Here is a 21,986-nt window from a genome sequence, read left to right on the forward strand (position 1 = left end):
TCTCTGACCTCAGATAACCTGCTCATAAAAAAGTAACTTTAAGGCACAAAAAATGGCTCAAATAGCACAGTTGCAGTCTGCTGCAACTTACGCAACTGCAGTCCAACAAGAGAAATGTCCTACGAAAGAACAAGCTGTTATTATGGATGTAATTGATTGTCTCACTATAGAAGATTATTGTATTGAAATCGGAAAATTGGTCTAACCCATAAACGTAAAATTTGTCTCAAGGATCTCACAAAGACGCGTCTGTCTATACCTCAGTACAGTTGAACTAGCAAATAATCTTGTTCTCGAAATCAAACAAATAAAAATCAAAGAGCATCAACTAACGATTCGTCCACTGTATTCAAAGACGAAACGTATCTTAATTTCTAACGTACAACTGTTTATTCCATTTTCTGTTATTGAAAACGAACTTGCAACTCATGGTATCACGCCAACGTCCAAGATAACGCACATAAAAGCATCATCTATCAGAACTACAGGATTTTCTCATCTTATGAGCTTTCGCCGATAAATGTATATTCAACCAGAAGACCTTTCGAAACTGCCCGAAGCACTGAAAATAAGCTACGACGACATGGCTAGTTGGATCTTTTTTTCTACAGACAAACTTATAAGTTTTACGTGCAAAGAAGAAGGTCATACACAGAAATTCTGTCGAAACCAAACAAATACTCTGCATGAACTACGATCACCTCTACTGGAAATTCTCTCTCATCCTATCGATGAATTTCCAAAACTAATCGAAAAGCAAACTAAAGGTCAGAATGACTCTACCACAATCATAGAATCGTAATTCCTGCAACCCAGAATAAAAGAACCCACTCTAATACTACTTCTTCTGTCAGTGACAAACTTGATCCGAAAAAAGAACAAAAAATAAAAACATCTTCAAAAAAAAAAATGAAACCGTCGAATACGCTAACAGAAATCACCATAAAACTTCACCAGCTCTCGACTTCTTAAACTCTAAGAAAGAGAAATTAAAAATGGATACCAACGAGATGGCAAGTTTCATTTGGGAAACATACGGTTTGTCAGACATTCGATATGTTGCCGGTAAATAAACAAGTGATCTCTCAAGCCTAGATGTCTGTTTAACACAAATATAAAGCCTAATTGACAATCGACACATGAAATCGCGCATCACCAAAACATCTAACAAAGAGTGAAATGCATCTATCTGTTAGTGAGTCCGGCAGTGAGAGTGTTGTTGAGTTTGAGAGTGTAAGAATTTCATAAATGGCTAATTACAATTTTACTCTGACACTAAAAATATTGTTTTGGGATATTCGAAGCGTAAAATCACGAAAAACGAGTTGCAAGAAGCATTTAAAAATGTTTTAATACGTACAGAAAAGACAGAGATAATTCACGAGGAGGTGGTCTTCTGTTTTTAGTTACAACACATTTAAATTATTGGTATTATAGCTGAAATCTCGACACAAATTTCAGACGTGAAAATAGCAGGCATACGTATAACAAATACTACACCGAACCTGGACTTACTAGCCTACTATAAAATTCCGGGAAGCAGTTTGACACAAACGAAATGGAATTCAGTCTTAAATAATATCAACAAGAATATTGACGCGATTTTAGTCGGAGACTTCAACTCACATAACAGTAAGTGAAACTACAAGAAGACGGCCATTACCAGCGATAGGCTTCATAATAGCGTTATACAAAAAACTTATTTTTGCATAATTGCAATACTATTACACACTCAAATGTTCAAAATAACAACAATAACTCTAATATTGATTTAGTCATTTCAAACATGAAATCGCCGATAATATATCTGTAAATGTACAGGACGAAACATTCGGTTCAGACCACTTTCCTATTATCCTAGAAGTAGAAACGCAAAGACATTTATACTTTAACCGCTCCTATAGACTTAAATCTATCAGAACGGACTGGAAAAAGGTAGAAACCAATCTAGATATTATGTACTCTTCCTTCTTCTCTTCCGAATATAACTCTATGCTGCCATCTAAAAAATGCGAACATTTTATAAATATTATCTCCGACTTAATTGTTGCTTCTAGGCACCGAAAAAATTATAATAAGAAAAAACAAACGCGAAATTCTGTTCCCTGGTGAGATGATGACTGCAACAGAATCAAAAGACTACGTCGGGCTTCTTTCAGAAAATGGAAAATGGGAATTCACAAATAACTTAATAGATCTTATAGATATACTTTTCTTTTGTCAAACTTGATATAAGCTTTAATTCAGGCAAAATAAAAGCATCCCCGGGTTTAGATGAAATAGATTACGAGTGCCTACAAAATCTCCTTGACACTTATAAACTACTGCTTCTCGACATTTTTAACGAAATGTATGAAAAGAGTGATTTTCCAAATGCCTGGAAGGACCCGGCAATTTATTTTATTGACAAACCGGATGTCAGTAGAGTGAAACCAATCGCCTTGACCTCATGTCTATGCAAAACGTTCGAAAGGATGCTCAAAGCTAGGCTGGAATACTGGATTAAAACGAACAATCTAATTTCAGTTCAGCAGTCTGGCTTTCGCAGAGGCAGATCGTGCAAAGACAACTTAGCCAAACTAATTCTCTATGTCGATAAAGCATTAAGTAAAAAAAAATGACGTACTTTCGCGATGTTTCTGGCGCCTTTAGCAATGTCTTAAGCGACTTACTGTTGAATAAATTAGCTAGTATTAAATTCTCAGACCAAGTAATCAAATTTACTGAATTTCTGACCTACGAATGATACCTACACACAAACATCGAGGGGCAAGAAATCACTGAAGTTTGTAAAGGGGTCCTACAGGGAGACGTACTGAGCCCTCTCTTCTACCTTGTATATGTAGCCGCCATTAAAAAAATTTACCTAAAAGTGTGACTATTTCACAATTTGCAGATGACACTGCTATTTACTGAAACGCTACTTCCCTTGATGAATGTGTAAAGGTCATCGAAAAATCAATTACCATCATCCAATATAATTTAGCAAATTAAGGACTCAAACTAGCTCCTTAAAAAACAGCGTAATATATTTCAACAACAACAATATTCAACCAGGAACTACAAAAATTCGTATTCAAAACCACAAAATAAAATCTAAAGAATGCACGCTTTTTTTGGGTATCATGTTCGATTACAAGCTAACTTTCTCTGCACACATTATTATGATTCAAACAAGGTGCAACAAAGCAATGAATATGATAAAATTCTTATGCGGTACGTGGCATGGTTCAGACCCAGAGACTCCCCTCATACTGTATAAAAGTAACCTTCGATCTTTATTGGAATATGGCTGCTTTTTGTATTTCCCCAACAAAGAAAAATACGCTAAAAAATTAGAACAAATACAGTACGCAGCAATAGGATGCGCTTTAGGCTACAGAAAGAGCACACCCATCAATATAAATTTCTAGGTAATAAATATATCCTAAAAACCTTATCGAATAAAAACAACCTTATGCACAACTAACTAAAAAATTCTTAACCGTTATATCGAAAATATGACAGAGTATAAAGACCTAATTGACACTCATGACAATTTCGTTATCTATACTCATGACTTTAATACAATTATTACCTCTATACCCTATCATAAAAGCTTAGGACAAAAATTAGCCAAGGAAAAAATCCAAATGTAACACTGAAAGCATTCCTTGAAAAACACAAGGTTCTGGATATTTATAGAGACGGTAGAAAGATCCTAGGAAACCCACATGTTGGGTCAGCATGTATAGCTCCGAATTTAAAAATTGATGTATGTAAAAGTAGACACGGCGCCACCTCCGTTTTAACGGCCAAATGTATTGCGATTAACCAGGCAATGGACATCGCATGAATATGACACACATGGATAGTTACATAATTATTTTCTTCGATTCTATAGTACGCCGGGAACCCTTAATAGTCCTAACAGTAGTATCCGTACTAATCCTTTCATTCTACAAATTAAGAGTAAATTTAATTCTATCACTGAACAAAATACAAATAATAAGTTAAAACTTTACTGGATTTCTGCGCATGCGGGAATCGAGGGAAACGAATCTGCTGATCTCGCAACCAAAAAAGCTACAAATAAAAGTTATGTAAATCACCAAAGTATACCGTAAACTAATCTCTTTGAAACAGTAAAAAAACAGCGTTAGTGAGTATGTCTAATCTTGCTAAAAAAAAACAAGGGCAAAAAAAGGGAGTTGAGTACTTTACAATTTATAATATAGAAAAAAGTAAACCTTGGTTTTATAACAAAAACCTCTCCAGAAAAGATATCGTCACAATTAATAGATGCAGATCTAATCATTATAACTTTGCAGCATCCTTGTACCGTATACATATTGTAATAGATTCAAAATCTGACTGTGAATACGAGCAACAGGACCTTAACCACACACTGTGTAATTGTCCTAAATACGAATTGCAAAGACAAAAGTTAATCACGAAACTAAAAAAGTTAAATCAATACCCACCGTTAACAATTAAGTCATTTTTGTTTACCCTTGACGTAAGGGTCTTAAATATTATTTGTAATATCTTTGAAGAATGTGATATAAAAATATGAATAACCTGCGGTTGTCTAAGTACAACGAAATTCAAATAAAAATATTGTTACTTGTTTGATTGAATTGTGCTACTCTAATGCTGTAAGTCCTTTAATTGAAGTTAGATAAGCTTAATAAAAAAATCTTTATTCATAAATGAACACTACTTAGAGTAATAAGGCACACAAGAAAAAAATCACTTTTTTGAGGGGATACCTCCTTCTATTTTTACAATAATAATTTAACTAAAATAAAAAATATCATATCGGCCGTAGGCCTAGTTGCTGAGCAGACAGTAGCGTTCAAGGAAAGGAAAGATAAGGAAAGAATGTCGGACGTTGTCCTTTAATTTCTTCTGTTGTGGAAGTCGTACAAGAGATCTGTTTCGTGGATCTCGATGTTGGGACAGTTCCTTAAATCAGATTGAACATTGGGCTCCTGGCTCGGTGAATGCTGGGAGAGTAGCTTTTGCCGTCTTCTTGCGCAGGCGGCGCTCTTCGAATTCTACGTTTAATGCCTTGATGTTTTCCTCTTTTTCCTTTCTTTTTGCTTATTCTGCTTAGGCTAATGCAGCTACCGCCTTATGGTTTGTTCTTGCTGCTGTAGCGGCCGCTTCTTCTCTGGTCTTACGTGCTTTCTTGGCCGCTTTTAATTCTTTGCGACTCGGGCCTCTCTGCTATTTGCGGTTGGCTCCTTTGCCCGTCAGCAGAGACTTTTCGGCCGATTGCGCGGTCTTCGTCGGCTGAATAGGCTTCTCTGCTGCCAGAGGGTTTTGCTGAGGAGTTAGCGTAGTTCTCGGTCAGTTGGCCATGGCTTTTCATATCGCCAAGTCTTCTGCTACCTTCTTTTCTCGAGTCTTAGAGTAAGTTATACCCGGACGATGTTCATAATCTCCCCGGAGTTCCTTGCCAGTTTCGAGAGCTTCCTCGAGGGCGACGATGAGCTGCACCCGGACTTCGACTGCTGTTTGCGCTAGGTGCTTGCTCTCAATCTCCGCTCATGCGGGCGTCCTCAATTTTCTTGAGTTTCACCTGCAGTTTTCTTACTTGCTGCTTTTCTCCCATCGGAGTATCGGGAACTACGAAGAGCGAACGGTTGCACTGATCCGTGTCTGAGTACTCATCTGACTCTGTTGCCCCATCCTCGGTATCGGCCGTTGCGGAGCTCGATGCCGGATGTTGGCTAGGCTGGTGAAAGCTCTTAGCGGTCAATTGATGGAACTTCGGCCGGTGGAAGCTCTTGGCATTCGAGCGCTGGAATTTCGGCCGGTTGGCCTAACTCAAGGTTCAGATTAAGTCGGCCTGGCTCGGAGTCTTGGTCGTCGGTGCGGTTTCCCAGGGAGGAAGATCTCCCAAGCTGCTTGCTTTGTCGATGTTCTTGGAGTCTATCTTCTTCGTTATTGATCAGCCGCTACGGAGTAGAGAGGTCAATATTGGATATTAAACTAGAAAAGAGGAGCCAGGGTAAATTTACAGAAGGTAGAAATGTAAGGAATACAAGGTAAGTAGAAATAGGAAGTATTTAGAAAGTTTTTAACGCTATTGGTCTGCTGCTGTTTGAGCTTGGGTCCGACAAGGGGATAAATTGATCGCGGGCGCGATTCGTACCAATTGCTCTACTTGCACGACTTGTAAAGATTTGATATTTTTTCGGTCTACCGCGTTTTTTCGGCCTTTTTGATTCAGTGGCATTGCTCGCATGTTTTTCTGGATCTTCAGCCGTTGACTCTTAAGTTTCTTTGAATAGTACATAATTTTTTTTTATCACTTTATAGCCTACTGAGAATTCAATATTTATAAGTCTTGCGTTGAAATACTTCGCCTGACGTTTTTGCGTTTTTTGTGCGTTTACGTTTGCAGATAGCCTTCAATATACGGGCGGTACTTGCGTATGGCTCATATAACTGCTAAATACTCCCGTTCGCTAGCGGTAAAATTGCGGTAGGCCGCAGTCATAGTTCGACCAGCGAATGCAATTACTCTTTCCACACCTTCGATTATTGACGTCAGGATAATACTTAACCCGGTGCTGTTACGTCCGAACGTCGGCGCACAATGTAATATTCTCCGTTTTAAGTCAGCTTTCGCTAAACTCGGGATAGAGTCGCTCCCTTATTTATTTTAATATTCCGCGTGAATTTATTCAAAACCCTTCCCAAACTAATGAACAGGTCTCGTTGAACTGTAGGTCAAAAGGCCTCCGACAAGCGAAGTCCAGTCAACCCTTCAGGCAACTCGACAAGTCCTCCCAAAATATATTTGTAAAATAAGCGGCAGTTATTCATTAATTATCTTATATAATTTTCACTTATTTTTCTTTTAGAAGATTGTAGCCAATTCTGAGTTTACTGGATTGTAAACTCCTTTCTTCTTGTTTTTGATAAATAATAAAGTTTTTAGTGATTGATATATGTCCGGAAAATAATTAAATTAAACTTTACTACAAGTATGTTTTAGTAATGTATCTTTTGAAATCTTTGAAAATTGTTGTCCACACTTTAGCCACCACGGCTTGAAAAAATACAAAATTTAAAACTTCGAATTATGCTTGGGAGCAGCCACCTCGGCTGAACTCCTCGACGAGCCTCTCATATCAGACTGAACTTTTCTCTACACGTTTTTCTTCCCTTCGCCCACGCGTCGCATCTTTTTCATAGGCCCATCCCTTTGGGTCCGCATCTGCGCCCTCTATATCGACATAGAGCATCGCTGCTTTCCGCTTGGTGCCTCTTCCGATCTTCTTCCGCTCCACCTTCGGTCCCGCCCACGCTATTTTCCTAGCCCTGCCGATTTTCCGCTAGATGGCTCTCCCTGTACTATTTCTAATTTTCTTAAAGTTTAATTCTAATTATTTCTAAATTTTACAATATTTGCTTATATATAATAACAATTATCAACTATGATTTTAATTTACTATCGCGATCGATTTCAAATCTATTATAACTTAATATTTTAAAATTTCAAATCTTCATTACAGTATTTTATTATTATTTAAACTTAATATTATTATTATAACTTAACTGCTATTTCTAACTAGTTTTGTTTTATAAACTATCTAATTAAACTGAAAACATATCGTAAAACTTGTGCGAGTATACATTTCTTTCTACGCCACGAATACGAGTTCTGCATCTTTAAAATAAATAAAATATGCACAATTGCAACTTAATACTTTTCAACTGTCCATACTTTATATGAATCTTAATTTTTATTTTATTTATTATAAATAGTCTACTTTTTAAATTTAAAATTTGCTTTGCGCAGCTTTGCATTCTGCGGCGCAGCACAAACAAAGTTCGAGGCGCCAGATTGTCGCTGGCAATTTCTCCAGATACTTTGGTTTTTCCCGGCTGCGCACAAATTCTAAGATAGGACCGCTGCCTGCCGTACACGGATCATGATCGCTGTACCTGCGCGCTCCTAATTGCGCTGTCCGGACGCTCACCTGTTCTTAATCTCTACGAAATATATAATGTTTTTTTGTCACGCAGCTGCGTCGTTATTTTATTTTATTTAAATTTTTATTATTTTTTTATTTAACCTATGACGTAACAGTGCCTGAGGCATCGCACTGTATGCAGAAGTTTTCGAAAAAATTCAGCCAATGCAGGACATTGTCGCTCCCCGCCCTTATTATAGCAGGTTGATTTCTTTGTAAGCCGAGTTAAGGAGTCCAGCCTGGGTTAAACCCTGTAAAGAAAAACAAAGAAAAAATATTTGTTTAATAAAATTTTTTTTTCTTCACGTAAATTAGAAAACAAAAAATACCTACTGAAAATATTTACAATATACTCTATTTCTACTAAAAAATATCATATATATACCATACAAAATCACTCACCAAAATTCATGACATTTTACTATATAAATAAGTGTTTTTAGTCACTTGCTACGGCTTTGTGAAAGATCCGGACCGTCTTCTTTACTCTACCCAGGCTTAAGATATACCTTAAACATGCCCCCTCAGACTTTCTGTAAGCCATTTCCAAACAATCTACTATTATATTAGAGTGCTCAATGTACCTGTGTGCCGTGAAGCCATTCACATCTTTTCTCAATAACTTAACATCTAGGAGTTACCCTGACGTCTGAACATCATCTATAAGGCGGATATAATTTTGGACCTTAAAATTATTGGGAATTATAATTTTTAGGTCTTGAAAATTTAGGGCCTCAAAATTTTTGGGTTATTTAAATTTTCTGATACCATTCACATCTTTTCTCAATAACTGACATATTTTATTTTTTTATTATTATTTATAATTCATAGCACATTATTTACATGCTACCCATATATATCTAAAATAAGAGATGATTTATTTGTTTATTATTAATTTATCAAGTGGCGCGGTAGCGCCACGAAGGCGAGTTTGAGAAGCAGACGAAGCTTTTGCGCCCGCGACACTATTTACTTCTATATTGGTATCCGAGATTTTACTTTTAAGAAAAACGATACTTTCCATAATTATTACTAAGTAATTTTTATATATTATTACATTCATGTGCTAATCAGTGATTTTTAATAGAAGTTGTCAAAAAAAAAAACGCTGTCATTTATATAATATAAACAATGTTGTATATGATTTGCTCAAATCATTATCTTTTTCTCCAATGTGAAAGGACGGTGAAGTTATCCGCCTCCAGTGTGAAAGGGCGGTGAAGTTAGCTGCGCATCAAAAATGATAGGGAATTGCTTTTCCACCTTTTTTATATATCCTCACACTCCTCATATCATTGCGGGGTTACATACAAAAAAATATTACTGCGGCGTCCTATTAAATTAAGAGTTTATATTATAGGTATAAAAATTATTCAAGAGCGGTGTCTAGGTGTACAAGGTTACCGGTGACGAGGTCTAGGTAGTTCGCCCCGTGGTTTTTGGTGTCTAGGTGTAAAAATCATTTGAACGCGGTGTCCAGGTGTACAGAGTGACCGATGGCGAGGTCTAGGTAGTGCGCTCCGTGGTTTTTGGTGTTCAGGTATAAAAAACATTCAAGGGCGGTGTCCAAGTGTACAGGGTAGCCGATGACGAGGGCCAGGTGAAGCGCTCCGTGGTTTTTGGTGTCTAGATGTGAAAGTCATTCAAGAGTAGTGTCTAGGTGTACAGGGTGGCCGATGACGACGTCTAGGTAGTTCGCCCTGTGGTTTTTGGTGTCTAGGTGTAAAAATCATTTGAACGCGGTGTCTAGGTGTACAGAGTGACCGATGGCGAGGTCTAGGTAGTGCGCTCCGTGGTTTTTGGTGTTCAGGTATAAAAAACATTCAAGGGCGGTGTCCAAGTGTACAGGGTAGCCGATGACGAGGGCCAGGTGAAGCGCTCCGTGGTTTTTGGTGTCTAGATGTGAAAGTCATTCAAGAGTAGTGTCTAGGTGTACAGGGTGGCCGATGACGACGTCTAGGTAGTTCGCCCTGTGGTTTTTGGTGTCTAGGTGTAAAAATCATTTGAACGCGGTGTCTAGGTGTACAGGGTGGCCGATGATGAGGTCTTCACCGTGGTTTTTGGTGTCTAGGTGTAGAAATAATTCAAAAGGGGTGTATATCAGAACAATTAGTGATTTCATGTTAGTGATAAAAATGTTACAAAAAAGCTGTGGTCAACGGGTTAAAGATACTTATATTTTATTTTTACGATGTCGAATATGAAATACTCAAAAAAATTAAAAAAAGGATTAAAATCTTTAAAAAAAAATTAACTTTTGAAAAAGTTAAAGGTTAGGCGAGTTTGATATATTCCGCAACGAAATTACAGATGGAAAAGAACTGAGATCAATCAAAGTCAAGTTTATCATATTTAATCGTAATGAAGCGAGAAGCAACTCTCAAGATAATTAATATTTAACTTGCCATGCCCGTTTCACTTTGTTTATTGTTGGACAACTGAAATTTTCTTTTTATGTATTAAAACGTTATACAAACACCATAAGTACAATGAAACGGGCATGGCAAGTTAAATATTAATTATCTTGAGAGTTGCTTCTCGCTTCATTACGATTAAATATGATAAACTTGACTTTGATTGATCTCAGTTCTTTTCCATCTGTAATTTCGTTGCGGAATATATCAAACTCGCCTAACCTTTTACTTTTTCAAAAGTTAATTTTTTTATATATCTACTTCAACTATTATATTAAAGTATACTTAAAGTATCTGTGTGCAGTGAATCCATTCACATCATTCCTCAATAACTGACATATTTTATTAGTATATTATTAATTTAATATTTCATTATATACGATATTTTTCGTATATATCTTGTTTGAATCATTATTATTTTAACTTTTATCCTCGAAACTTGAATTTTTTAAAAGTAAAATTGTTAAATTTTTTTTAACGTTACCCTGTACTCTGAAGACTAAAGAACGAAAACAGGCGCTAGAAAGAATACATGTTTTGTTTACTTCTTTAGGAAAGTATAAATCATTACTTTTATACTTTTTACGAGTACAGAAATAATAAAAGGTATAATTTATTCTGCTGTAAAGAATAAAACGTACAGATTAATCTTTATGAAAGTTTAAACTGCGAGATTTATTATTTACAAAAGATTAAACTGCGAGATTTACTTTTAAAAAAGAATAAATTTTTACTCCGCCATTTTAAAAGAATAAATCGCACAATTTAATCTTTTCCAAAGAATTAAATTTTGGTTCACCATTTCAAAAGAATAAATAGCACAATTTTTTCTTTTGTAAAGAATAAATCTCAAAGTTTAATTTTTTGTGAAGAATAAAATTTCGCTCTGCCATTTTCAAATAATTAATGACGAGTTTTATTCTTTACCAAAGGATTTATTCTTTATAGAGTGTTTTATATTATAATACTGAAGGAATGGATCCTGGTTTTTATTCTTTACGGAGAAAATAGTTCTAATAAAATACATGTTAAACATATTCATTCCGCGTGGGCAAGCTAACACCCCGTATGTGAAAATAGGCTCCGTGGACCAAATCAGGCCGTCGCGTTTACCGCGTGGTGCGACCTGTGAGCTGCCAAAAGGAGATCCTGGATAGAGAGGCGATCTAACGGTCTCTTTCTGAAACCTACGGTTGCGTGCCGAAGTGACCCGAACCATCTTTGGCTCCCGCTGACAGCAAGACGGGAGGCTGGTTACTTAGCTGGTTTCGGTCAACCGGCTTGAGCAAGTGCGTGATATCGTGTGACATCCGCCGGAAACTCTCCAGAAAGCCGAGCACCTTTGTACGGAGTAGGAGGCTCGAAAGAGTAAAGGTGGGCTAGTGCGATAGCGCGTGCTATACCCTGGCATGATGTACCAAGTCTGGCACCGTCTACAGTAATGTGTTAGGTCCATGTCAGCGGCCCCCATAGACGGGGGAATTCAGGAGCCTTTATACAATAGGTTCAGTTCAGCTGTTCCACTCGTTCAGTTCAGTCGTGTCTTATTCAAAACGTAGCAAAGAAGAGGTCCACTATCTATATGATTACCATTCGTGATTGTTAATTTGTCTATTAAATTAATCGAATTTCGCATTAATATAGTATATTTTAAGCTCTAATCGAACTATAATATAAACGTATCAAAAAAACGCCATATTTTATTAAAAAATTCAATTAATTTAATAAGCCGTTTTACAGTCATGAATGTCTAATATACAGATAGTGGACCGCCTCTTTGCTACGTTTTGAACAAGACACGACTGAACAGCTAAACAGCTGAACTGAACCTATTGTAGAAAGGCTCCAGGGGGTTGGACACATGCCAGAATGAAGAAAATTCTTATAACATGGGAACCACGAACGAACTCGGGAGAAACTCACAGGAGAACCTGAAAGTGGAGACCTTAAGGGTGCCAACAACACAAGAGAATTGGTGGATATCCAATCCATAAATCAAGCAGCAGTACCAGTATATGTAGTGCCATGAGTGCTGCAGAATACCGATATGAGAGTGGAACGGTAGGCAAAGAGAGCCAGACCACAAGGGAATGGCTACAAGCTCATGCCAGCTTGCATGACAAGATACGGGAGGTAAGAGAAATGGCCAGGGAAATGACCGAAACCCTGGATAAGCAGGAGGGCGTGAACTCGAAGATTAAAAATAAATTACTTTTGTTACTAGTCAAAAGTGCAACGAAAAGTGACGGACCCCGGGCTTGAACCGAGATCCTCTGGCTTGGAAGGCAGAAGTTCTGTCGTCGCGCCACGGACGCCACTATTTTTATTAACTCTTTTGATAAAATTATCACAAAAAAGTAAATCAAAGAATCGCTATGAAACCAAAACACATTAATAAAATGAAAAACAGATTTTTTTCCTCATTATGCTACGTAAAAACAAAAAGATCGATCATCAACATATATTAGAGGCCACAGGTCATTCAACAAAGCCGCAATGGTTATTATAAGAAAGAGTGGCGGACCATATTTATTTATAATTGTAACATATAATCAAAAATAAGGAGAATCAAAATTAATTTAAAAAAAAATTCCGAAAAAATGGAAAAAAACTATATATTTTAAATTCCATTAGCAGTAGAAGTTCAACGTTAATTAAGTACTTTTACTTTATTTCTTTTGATTTTCTCAATTTTGACAAACAATAAATTCTTGACTTTTTTATGATCTACAAATTTTATATAATACAATAAGATCGTTCTTAACCAACTAGAACGTAATCATCAAATCATAAAGATAACATTTTCAAAATAAACATCACACAGAAACTGAAATGGGGGGTTGGCAAGCGAAGCGAGCAGGGAGGCGAAGCCCCACTAGTATATATATAAAATAGTAAATGTGTACCTAAGAGTGAATAATATTTTCTATCTTTTTACCGCGGATAATTTAGATTATCGTTTATTGTTCTTTTGTTATGCACTAGAAGTGAAATTTGTTTAAACCGTTATAACTCGATCACTACACTGTATAAGTTCTACAAAATTATGATTGTTATAAATAATACTTTCCATTATTAAAGAATAAAGTTTTTGTTTCCTACCTATGGAAGCTTTGAATTTTACAGACCAAGTTAATTAAAGAAAGAAGGCATCAATCATATCAAAAATTTGGAACTAGACGGATTTTTTTCATATCTTAATTCTTATTTTTATAAAAATTTATCGATCTCTGCAAGTTAAATACACTTCTTAAATCTTTACTTGTAGCTGCTTATTAGCCGTATTTAATTTATTTTTCGTCAATATTTTTTTGAAAACTTGAGGTTAAATCTTACACCAAAGTACATGAGTTACGATTTTTACTTCAATATTTTTTAAGTGATATTATTTTGTAAATTCTGTTTTATTAACGGTACATTTAAACAATTGAGAGCCTACGTAATCAATATGTCACAAGGTGCTCATTGAGCATTTTGTCAGATCGACGCTAAAACACATTCAACTCCACATCGCAGGGAATTATGTGTATTATAGGAATTTTGTGTATGAAGGTAATGGCCATTTTACTAATATCGCCACTTGCACTTCTCGTTTTAGTTCTTGTGATTTTCAGAAATTGTGCAAAATTACACATAAATGATACTTATACGGTATAAATTATTACAAAAGTATCCGTGGAACACTGCATTTGCACGCTATAACCAAGTGTTTCTATTTATTATTTATGATATAAACAGTTTTCGAGGTTAGGTGATATTTGAACCAATTAACGTGGCTCCGACCTTCCCTTAAACGTTATTCATTCATTTATTTATTTTATTTTTCATCCAAAGAGGATGAAAATATTATGAAGTAATGGCATTGCAGAAAATATTTATACTATTTAAATTTTATGTACCTCTTTTTTAAACAACAAACAATACATGTACTTCAATATAATATTATTTTCTTAGAAGAAAGTTGAAAAGGCTCAATTTAGGAGGAAACGAACTACTACATATACCTACTTCCTCGCTGTCGTCTCTTGATATGTTAAAAAAACTGGAAATGCAAGAAAATCGTATCTCAGTGATTAAAGAGGGAGATTTCGAAGGTAATTCTTACATCAATTTACATTAATAATTACAAATATTTTCACATAAAATTATGTTAGTGAATATTAAAAGATGGAAAAATTTTAGGAACTATAAGTTTGTACTTATAGAGTACACACCGATCTCTATTTATTAATTCTCAATCGAAGCAAAATTTAAATAGTTAGGGAATAGATTGTTGACTATGATTAATCATTTATATTTGCGCCTCTTCCGTGATTTATTTATTTATATTATCGTTCATCGTTCTTTTATTATACACTATAAACCGCAATTTTTTTAAATTGTTTTAATCCGAAAACTAAATGTTGAATCTTTCTAGAAAAAAACATGATTGTTCGAAGTTATTAGGACTTTACTTCACTAAACGCTAGTGCACTTAATGATTGTACACAGAAAATTATTATTTAAATTTTATACACAACACCTATTTGATTTTGCACATCACTTTTAGTAAAATTAAAAAACCAGAAAATAATTATTGTGCACAGATTGATTCTGCACAAGTTGAACACTAAACTTTCAATGAGTTTCATTGTACACAAAAGATCGTACACAGCGACAATTACTCAGATTTACTTTTGTGCACAAAGTACAAACCAATTGATTGTACACATAATATTAATTACAGACATTGTAAGCTTATTGATTGTACACAAAATATCGTGCACAGAATAAATTATTAAAGTAAATAATTTGGCTCAAGATCTTTGTGCACAGTAAATGTTATTTATTATTTTACAACGAAAAGTTGTGCACACTTTTCTGTATACGTCAATTTTTTGTGCACGCAACATAAATCGCGCACAAATATTATTGTGCACAAACGTATTGTGCACTAATTCGATTCTTAGATATACCATGTAACAGGTGATTGTGAACACCGAAATCACAGAGATGTGCACACTGTAATTTATATTAATGCTCATAGATGGCGTAATGGTTACCTTGAATACTATTTTAAGGTACGGCATGTATACTCGGGCATGCCCGAGCACAGCGATTGCGTTTAAACACCGCACCATGAAGAACGACTCATTCCAAGTGTGTATTGTACTAAAGCAGTTCATTTTTGTATCGTGAAGTTAGCGCACGTGCGTGTTTTTTGTGCACAATAAATTAAGTCGTTGTGCACATACTTAAATTATTGGGCACATACTTTTTAAATTATGTATGAAATAGTATCTTGTGTACCAAGGGCGTAAAGTGGGCTTTTTTAAGCCAAGTGTGAAGTTTGCAGTACGAGTCAAGGCGTACTGCAACCAGACAAGGCCGAAAAGCCCACTTAGTCCTTGGTGTACACCATATTTTTTATAACGCATGTACTAATATCCGCGTTTACGCACATGTACACACACATATATACATAATCATATACATACACAATCATACACGTATATTTGATGTGAACTACTAACCATTTTATTTAAAAAATTTTAGGGATCGTTTTCATTTTTTTTTTGCCCGCTTATATATATATATATATATATATATATATATATATATATATATATATATATATATATATATATATATATATATATATATATATATAATAGCTCCAATACATAACTGACAGTAGTTGAAGGTTAAACAATGTAATAAAAATTAAATTAAAAGAGGACTACTATACAAACTGATCTTCAAAATAGTAATTCTATTTTTTTCCACGCCACCCGTGAGGTAAATAGATAGGCGCGTTTTTTTAGTTGGTATCCCTTCCTTTGCTAAACTAAGAATAAAAGAATTTTTGCTGTTATTGAGAATATATATATATACATATATATATATATATATATATATATATATATATATATATATATATATATATATATGGGGAATTCTTTGTCAAAAAAGCCACCCCCCCTGCCCATTTCAATTGTGGGGAAACAAATTTTTTGAGCATATGAAAAAATTTGTCAAGAAGTGTAGTTTTTTATGCCATTAGGTGTTTTTTGAAAAAAATAAATTTAACCTCAAAAAAACTGTCTAAAGTGAGGCATCTCGCAAAAAAGTGCCATTTTTTAGTCAAAAATAATCGAAAAAAATATAATTCCTCAATAATTTTGACCAAATTACTCATTAAAAGTATTTTGGGAGTCGCTGAACAAGAATCCGATGTCAAATTTCAAATTCAAAATGGCGGATCCAAGATGGCGGACATTTTTTTTCTTACTGTTGACCCATTTCTACTAAATTCTGTATGTTGGGGTTTTTGGGATCGCTGATTAAGATTCCGAATTCGAATTTCAAATCAAGATATTTGATCCAAGATAGAGGATCTTAATTTCGAATTGCTGAATGCAGATCCAAAATGACGGACAGATAATTTCTTATTATTGGCTGTATTCTACAAAATTTTGTGAACGGAAGTTTTTCGGGTCTCTGATAACGAATTTGAGCTCAGGTTTCAAATTCAAGGTGGCGGATTCAAGATGGCGGACATTCCTTATTTATCATCGAATAATATATTCAAAATTCGATATTAAAAAATATTGATGGTCAAAAAATATTAATGTTCACTTAATACAAAACTGAGGTTAGGTTAACAAAATTCAAAATAATTTTTTAATTCTTTGATTATTGTGGTGACCAGTGATTTGCATTTGTTTCCGTATCATTAGAAAATTTTTTAATCAAAACAATTCCATTGTTTCGTATTATAAAACCGTGGTTTTTCGAAATCTCAGGAACACTCTCACAATTAAGATATCTTTGATTCAATTTTCGCCTCACCTTGTCATGTAATACTTTATCAAAGTAGAAAATAGATATGTTATCAAAATGTTTTTTTGCCCAATTGAATAGGGCTTGGGGAGTTAATATTGCTTCAGATGGTTTTGCCGTAAGGCTTGCCTTGTAGGCTGACCTTTTGAAAGTAGCGCGCACCTATTCCATCATACATACTTTTTCCATGTGCAGTTGCTGTGTAATGCCATTCTGCTTGAATATTAAAATCTTTTTTATGATTAATCAAGTTGTTTATTTGAAATTTATTTTTAAAATGTTGCCTAGCGCCATCAGTCGAATAATAAATTTTTTGAACTCTTTTAACTTTTTTTTTAATTTCTGGTATCAATAGCGTTTGAATAGCATATACAGCGGCAGTGTCATGTTTCAGGCTATCAGACAAAAAAACCATACTCTGATGGATAACGTCATTATTTTCTTTGTAATAGAAAATCACAGGTACCACTGTACATTGATTATTGTTGAAATGGAAAGCGTGGGAAGCATCCTGACACACGTAAGCATAATTCTCTGAGAAATCAAACATTACAAGTACTTCATGAGGGCTAAGATTTTCTTTTTTTTCATTTATAAACTGAGTCTGCTGCTTAGCAATGTAAGAATGAACTTTCAGAGTATTTAGCTTATTGTCTAGATCCAATAAATAATCTTCAACACTCGATGTCTGTTCGGTTAATGTTGCTCTATCAGTGTCAGTCCACGATGAATATTTTATATCAGAAATACAGGAATCTTCTAATTGTTTACTTATTACAGATATAATTTTTTCAGTTCCTGGACATTTATTACACTTGTTGATGTAACAATCGGAAGTTGGATTAGAACAAACCATTTTTTCTATGCAATCTTTATAATTAGAAAGAGGAGTACTTGTATTTTCAGTCAATTGCTTCAGGTTTATTGCATCTAACATTAGTTTCATATTTTGATGGATAGTGCATACGCATACCGAATGCGTTCCAGATGCTCCGGGAAGAATACAGTATTTTGGTCTTAGAAATGCAAATTTACTAAAAGAAATTTCGATTTTCGGATGAGTTTCTTTAAAACAAGAATAGAGTTCTTTCATATTCAATAATAATAAACGTTTACGTTTTTCTTCTCTTGCGCCATCTTTATTTTTTACGGAAACAACGTCTTTCTTTGATGGCATGATTCGACTATACATATCGTTATTGTAAAATTCTTCAATATTTTTCACAGTTTCCTGGGACAAACTACGACCCGCTTTCGCAACAGTTTCACTTAAAACCCCATTCATACTCTTCAGCCTTTTAGACTTTTGAACCAAATATCTTGAAGCATTAAACTCATTAGCAATCTTTCTCGTGCTCTATGAACTTGGAGCAATAGTAAGAATCCTGACTCTTAGAGGATCGTTCCTGTACAAAGATGAAAATTTAGTTTTAAGCCCATCTAGCATTTTCTCTAGATCAATTTCTCTTTGGGATCGAACTTCTGGTTCCGGTGACACTCTAGAATCAAGGTTTTCTTCATCCTTGGACATACGAGAATTAGCATTATACGATTCATCAGAAGCACTTGTATTGGCTGGAATAGATTCACCCATTTCGTTTGAATTTAAATCAGAAGCCTTTTTTCGACAAGCCGCACAAATTCTAGAGTCGGGATGTAAACTAGGGAATTGTTTTATTAGAGCACCAGAAACCCTACGGAGATCTTTTCCATAATGACCCTTTTCACCGGGTTTCCTAAACAAATCCACGCATCTGTCTGTTCTCAACTTATCACCCATCTTGATCAATATATTCATAAATATCCAAAGAAAAAGCGCCCAATATCTCAAAAAACTGACTATCCTGAAAAGGACTGTCGATACTGATGTGAGAATAAAGGGTCACAAAAATTTATGGAAAATTGATCAACTATCCTAAAAAGGACTGTTGAATATAAACCACAAATTTTGTTATTGAACCTGAAAAAAAATCTCAATAACTATCCTAAGAAGGACAGCTATTGAGAGTACGCCGATGTTGAAGAGCACCGAATATCTCAATAAGCCGACTATCCTGACAAGGACTGTCGATACTGATTTGAGAATAAAGCGCCACAAAAATTTGAATTGAATCAATTTAATAATTCTATACATTGGAGGGAAATAAAAATATGTCGTTAATTTAATCTCAGATCTATAATAAAAAAGCAATGTCCGCCATCTTGAATCCGCCACCTTGAATTTGAAACCTGAGCTCAAATTCGTTATCAGAGACCTGAAAAACTTCCGTTTACAAAATTTTGTAGAATACAGCCAATAATAAGAAATTATCTGTCCGTCATTTTGGATCTGCATTCAGCAATTCGAAATTAAGATCCTCTATCTTGGATCAAATATCTTGAATTTGAAATTCGAATTCGGAATCTTAATCAGCGATCCCAAAAACCCCAACATACAGAATTTAGTAGAAATGGGTCAACAGTAAGAAAAAAAATGTCCGCCATCTTGGATCCGCCATTTTGAATTTGAAATTTGACATCGGATTCTTGTTCAGCGACTCCCAAAATACTTTTAATGAGTAATTTGGTCAAAATTATTGAGGAATTATATTTTTTTCGATTATTTTTGACTAAAAAATGGCACTTTTTTGCGAGATGCCTCACTTTAGACAGTTTTTTTGAGATTAAATTTATTTTTTTCAAAAAACACCTTATGGCATAAAAAACTACACTTCTTGACAAATTTTTTCATATGCTCAAAAAATTTGTTTCCCCACAATTGAAATGGGCAGGGGGGGTGGCTTTTTTGACAAAGAATTCCCCATATATGTATGGGACGTTTCACGTCAACCGGACCATCAGTGCACCCAAAATTTGGGTTAACCTAACAAGACGTTTGAGGGCTCAAAATGATCGTCTGGTCAAGGGCCTTTGAAAAAGTTCTGGCCTTTTCAAAAATCCAATGTGGCGCATAAAATATGGAGCCTGAAACCCACGTTTTCATAGCACATTCAACAAAAACAATAGTAAAAATGTTCTAATTTGTGAAATATCCCACCAAAAAGCATGTACAACTCATGATAGGACATATTATTGACAATGCTGACGGAATTCCAAAATCAAAAATGGCGGATCCAAAATGGCGGACATTATACCACCACCAAACCAATTTTACCGCAACAAATGATTTTAGATCACTTTAAAGTATCGATATGAGGGTTTTTGGGGCCACTACACCTTATTTTAACCTCGAAATTTTTAAATTCAATATGGCCAATATAAACTGGCGGATATTTGTCATAACCCACCCGCAGGCTCTCTCGCGAAAAGCCCCTGCTAACGCGCAACTCGCCGAACACGCCACGCACGCTGCAGCGCTTATCACCGCGGCGCTAGTACCGTGGCGCGCCGCTAGGCGGCTGCGCATTACCCACAAGTGAAGTAGCGTCGCGGAGGGCACATAAGGAGGCCGGGTCCAGCGCTGTACCTCGCCCCTCTTCCAACAGCCTAATGCTGCAAGTACACGGCTCGTCTCCAATGACAACTTGTGCAAAGACTTCAGCAAATAAAACTGTTTTGTGGCAAAGGAATTTATTGCTTTCAAGTGATTTATTTCATCCCTCTTTTTTACCTACACCCTCAACCCCTTCCCACGTTTAGCAACCCATAGAAAGGAATATTTTCTTCAAGGAATGCTTTCTTCATCGGCGACTTTTTCTCCAACAGTCTTTTTCAGGATAGTTGGTGAGCAAGTCCATCAGTGGCTCTATTCATAGGCGACTTTTTCTCCAACAGTCCTTTTTAGGATAGTTAATAGGTACATTAATAGATACATTGGCGACTTCTTCTTCAACATCTTTTTTAAGGCAGTTGTTGAGTAAGTCTTACTTTATCGGCAACTCCTTGTTCAACTGTACTAGCCGTAATTTTGTTATTTCTAACATTTTTTTTTGTTTTGGTTGTGCTTTCTCATATTCTACAACAATGTCTTCTCCTGCGAAAAAATATCGTATCGATAGATGCGTTAATCCATATTATATTAATACAGGACACAGCAAATCTCTTAGGAAGATCTCCAAAGAATTTCAAGATGTCTATCCTGATTATCCAACATCTTCACTGATTTGTGATACATGTAGAAAATCCTTTTACAAACTACATGATTTGTCATCTCCAAACGTCAGTATGAGTGTTGATTTTGAATCAGAGACTGACTCACCTTCGGTTTCAAACACGGATGCACCTATGCAAGATGATCTTACAGATATTTTAACTGGACTTAAAAACAAATTCCAATCCCTGTCGGAGAACGATCCATTACGTGTCAGTATTCTTACTATTTTGCCCGAACACTGGGCAATACGTAAAATTATGAACCAATGTGGTGTGTCTCACAGAATGGCTCGTAAAGCAAAACAGTTAAGAGAATCAGATGGAGTTTTGGCTTCTCCTGTTGCAAAACGTGGAAAAATATTACCTGCAGAAACTACTCAGAAAGTTGAAGATTTTTACGAAAATGATCTTAACAGCAGAATTATGACAAATAAAAAAGATACCGTCAGTATTTATTTATATGGTGAAAAAATAAAAGTGCAAAAAATATTATTACTTACTGATATTAAGAACCTTCATAATCAATTTAAAGAACAGTTTCCTGAACATCCGATTGGGCTTACCAAGTTTGCGGAACTGAGATCAAAATGTTGTGTCTTTGCAGGATCCTCTGGTACACACAATGTATGTGTATGTACGATACACCAAAATTTCAAGGCGACGATTGACGCAGTAAATATAGAAA

At 35.3% G+C, this 21,986-nt stretch overlaps 1 protein-coding gene across 41 annotated transcripts in view; it reads left to right on the forward strand.

Annotated features, from left to right (window-relative positions):
* LOC100117118 (leucine-rich repeat-containing G-protein coupled receptor 4) overlaps positions 1-21,986 on the forward strand; it is a 722,517-nt gene that overhangs the window by 276,948 nt on the left and 423,583 nt on the right. For 40 of the 41 annotated variants that reach the window (XR_004345193.1, XR_004345192.1, XR_004345199.1 and 37 more), the window contains one exon: positions 14,342-14,481. The exons of the other annotated variant lie outside the window; for it this stretch is intronic. Coding sequence is in view for 29 of the 40 variants with exons in the window: in XM_031925169.2 (XP_031781029.1) it covers positions 14,342-14,481 (140 nt within the window). In the remaining 11 variants the exon portion in view is untranslated. The remainder of the gene's footprint in view (positions 1-14,341; positions 14,482-21,986) is intronic. 41 annotated transcript variants of the gene reach the window in all.

The sequence above is a fragment of the Nasonia vitripennis genome, assembly GCF_009193385.2.
Source record: "Nasonia vitripennis strain AsymCx chromosome 2 unlocalized genomic scaffold, Nvit_psr_1.1 chr2_random0006, whole genome shotgun sequence".
NCBI classification, from domain to species: Eukaryota; Metazoa; Arthropoda; class Insecta; order Hymenoptera; family Pteromalidae; genus Nasonia; species Nasonia vitripennis.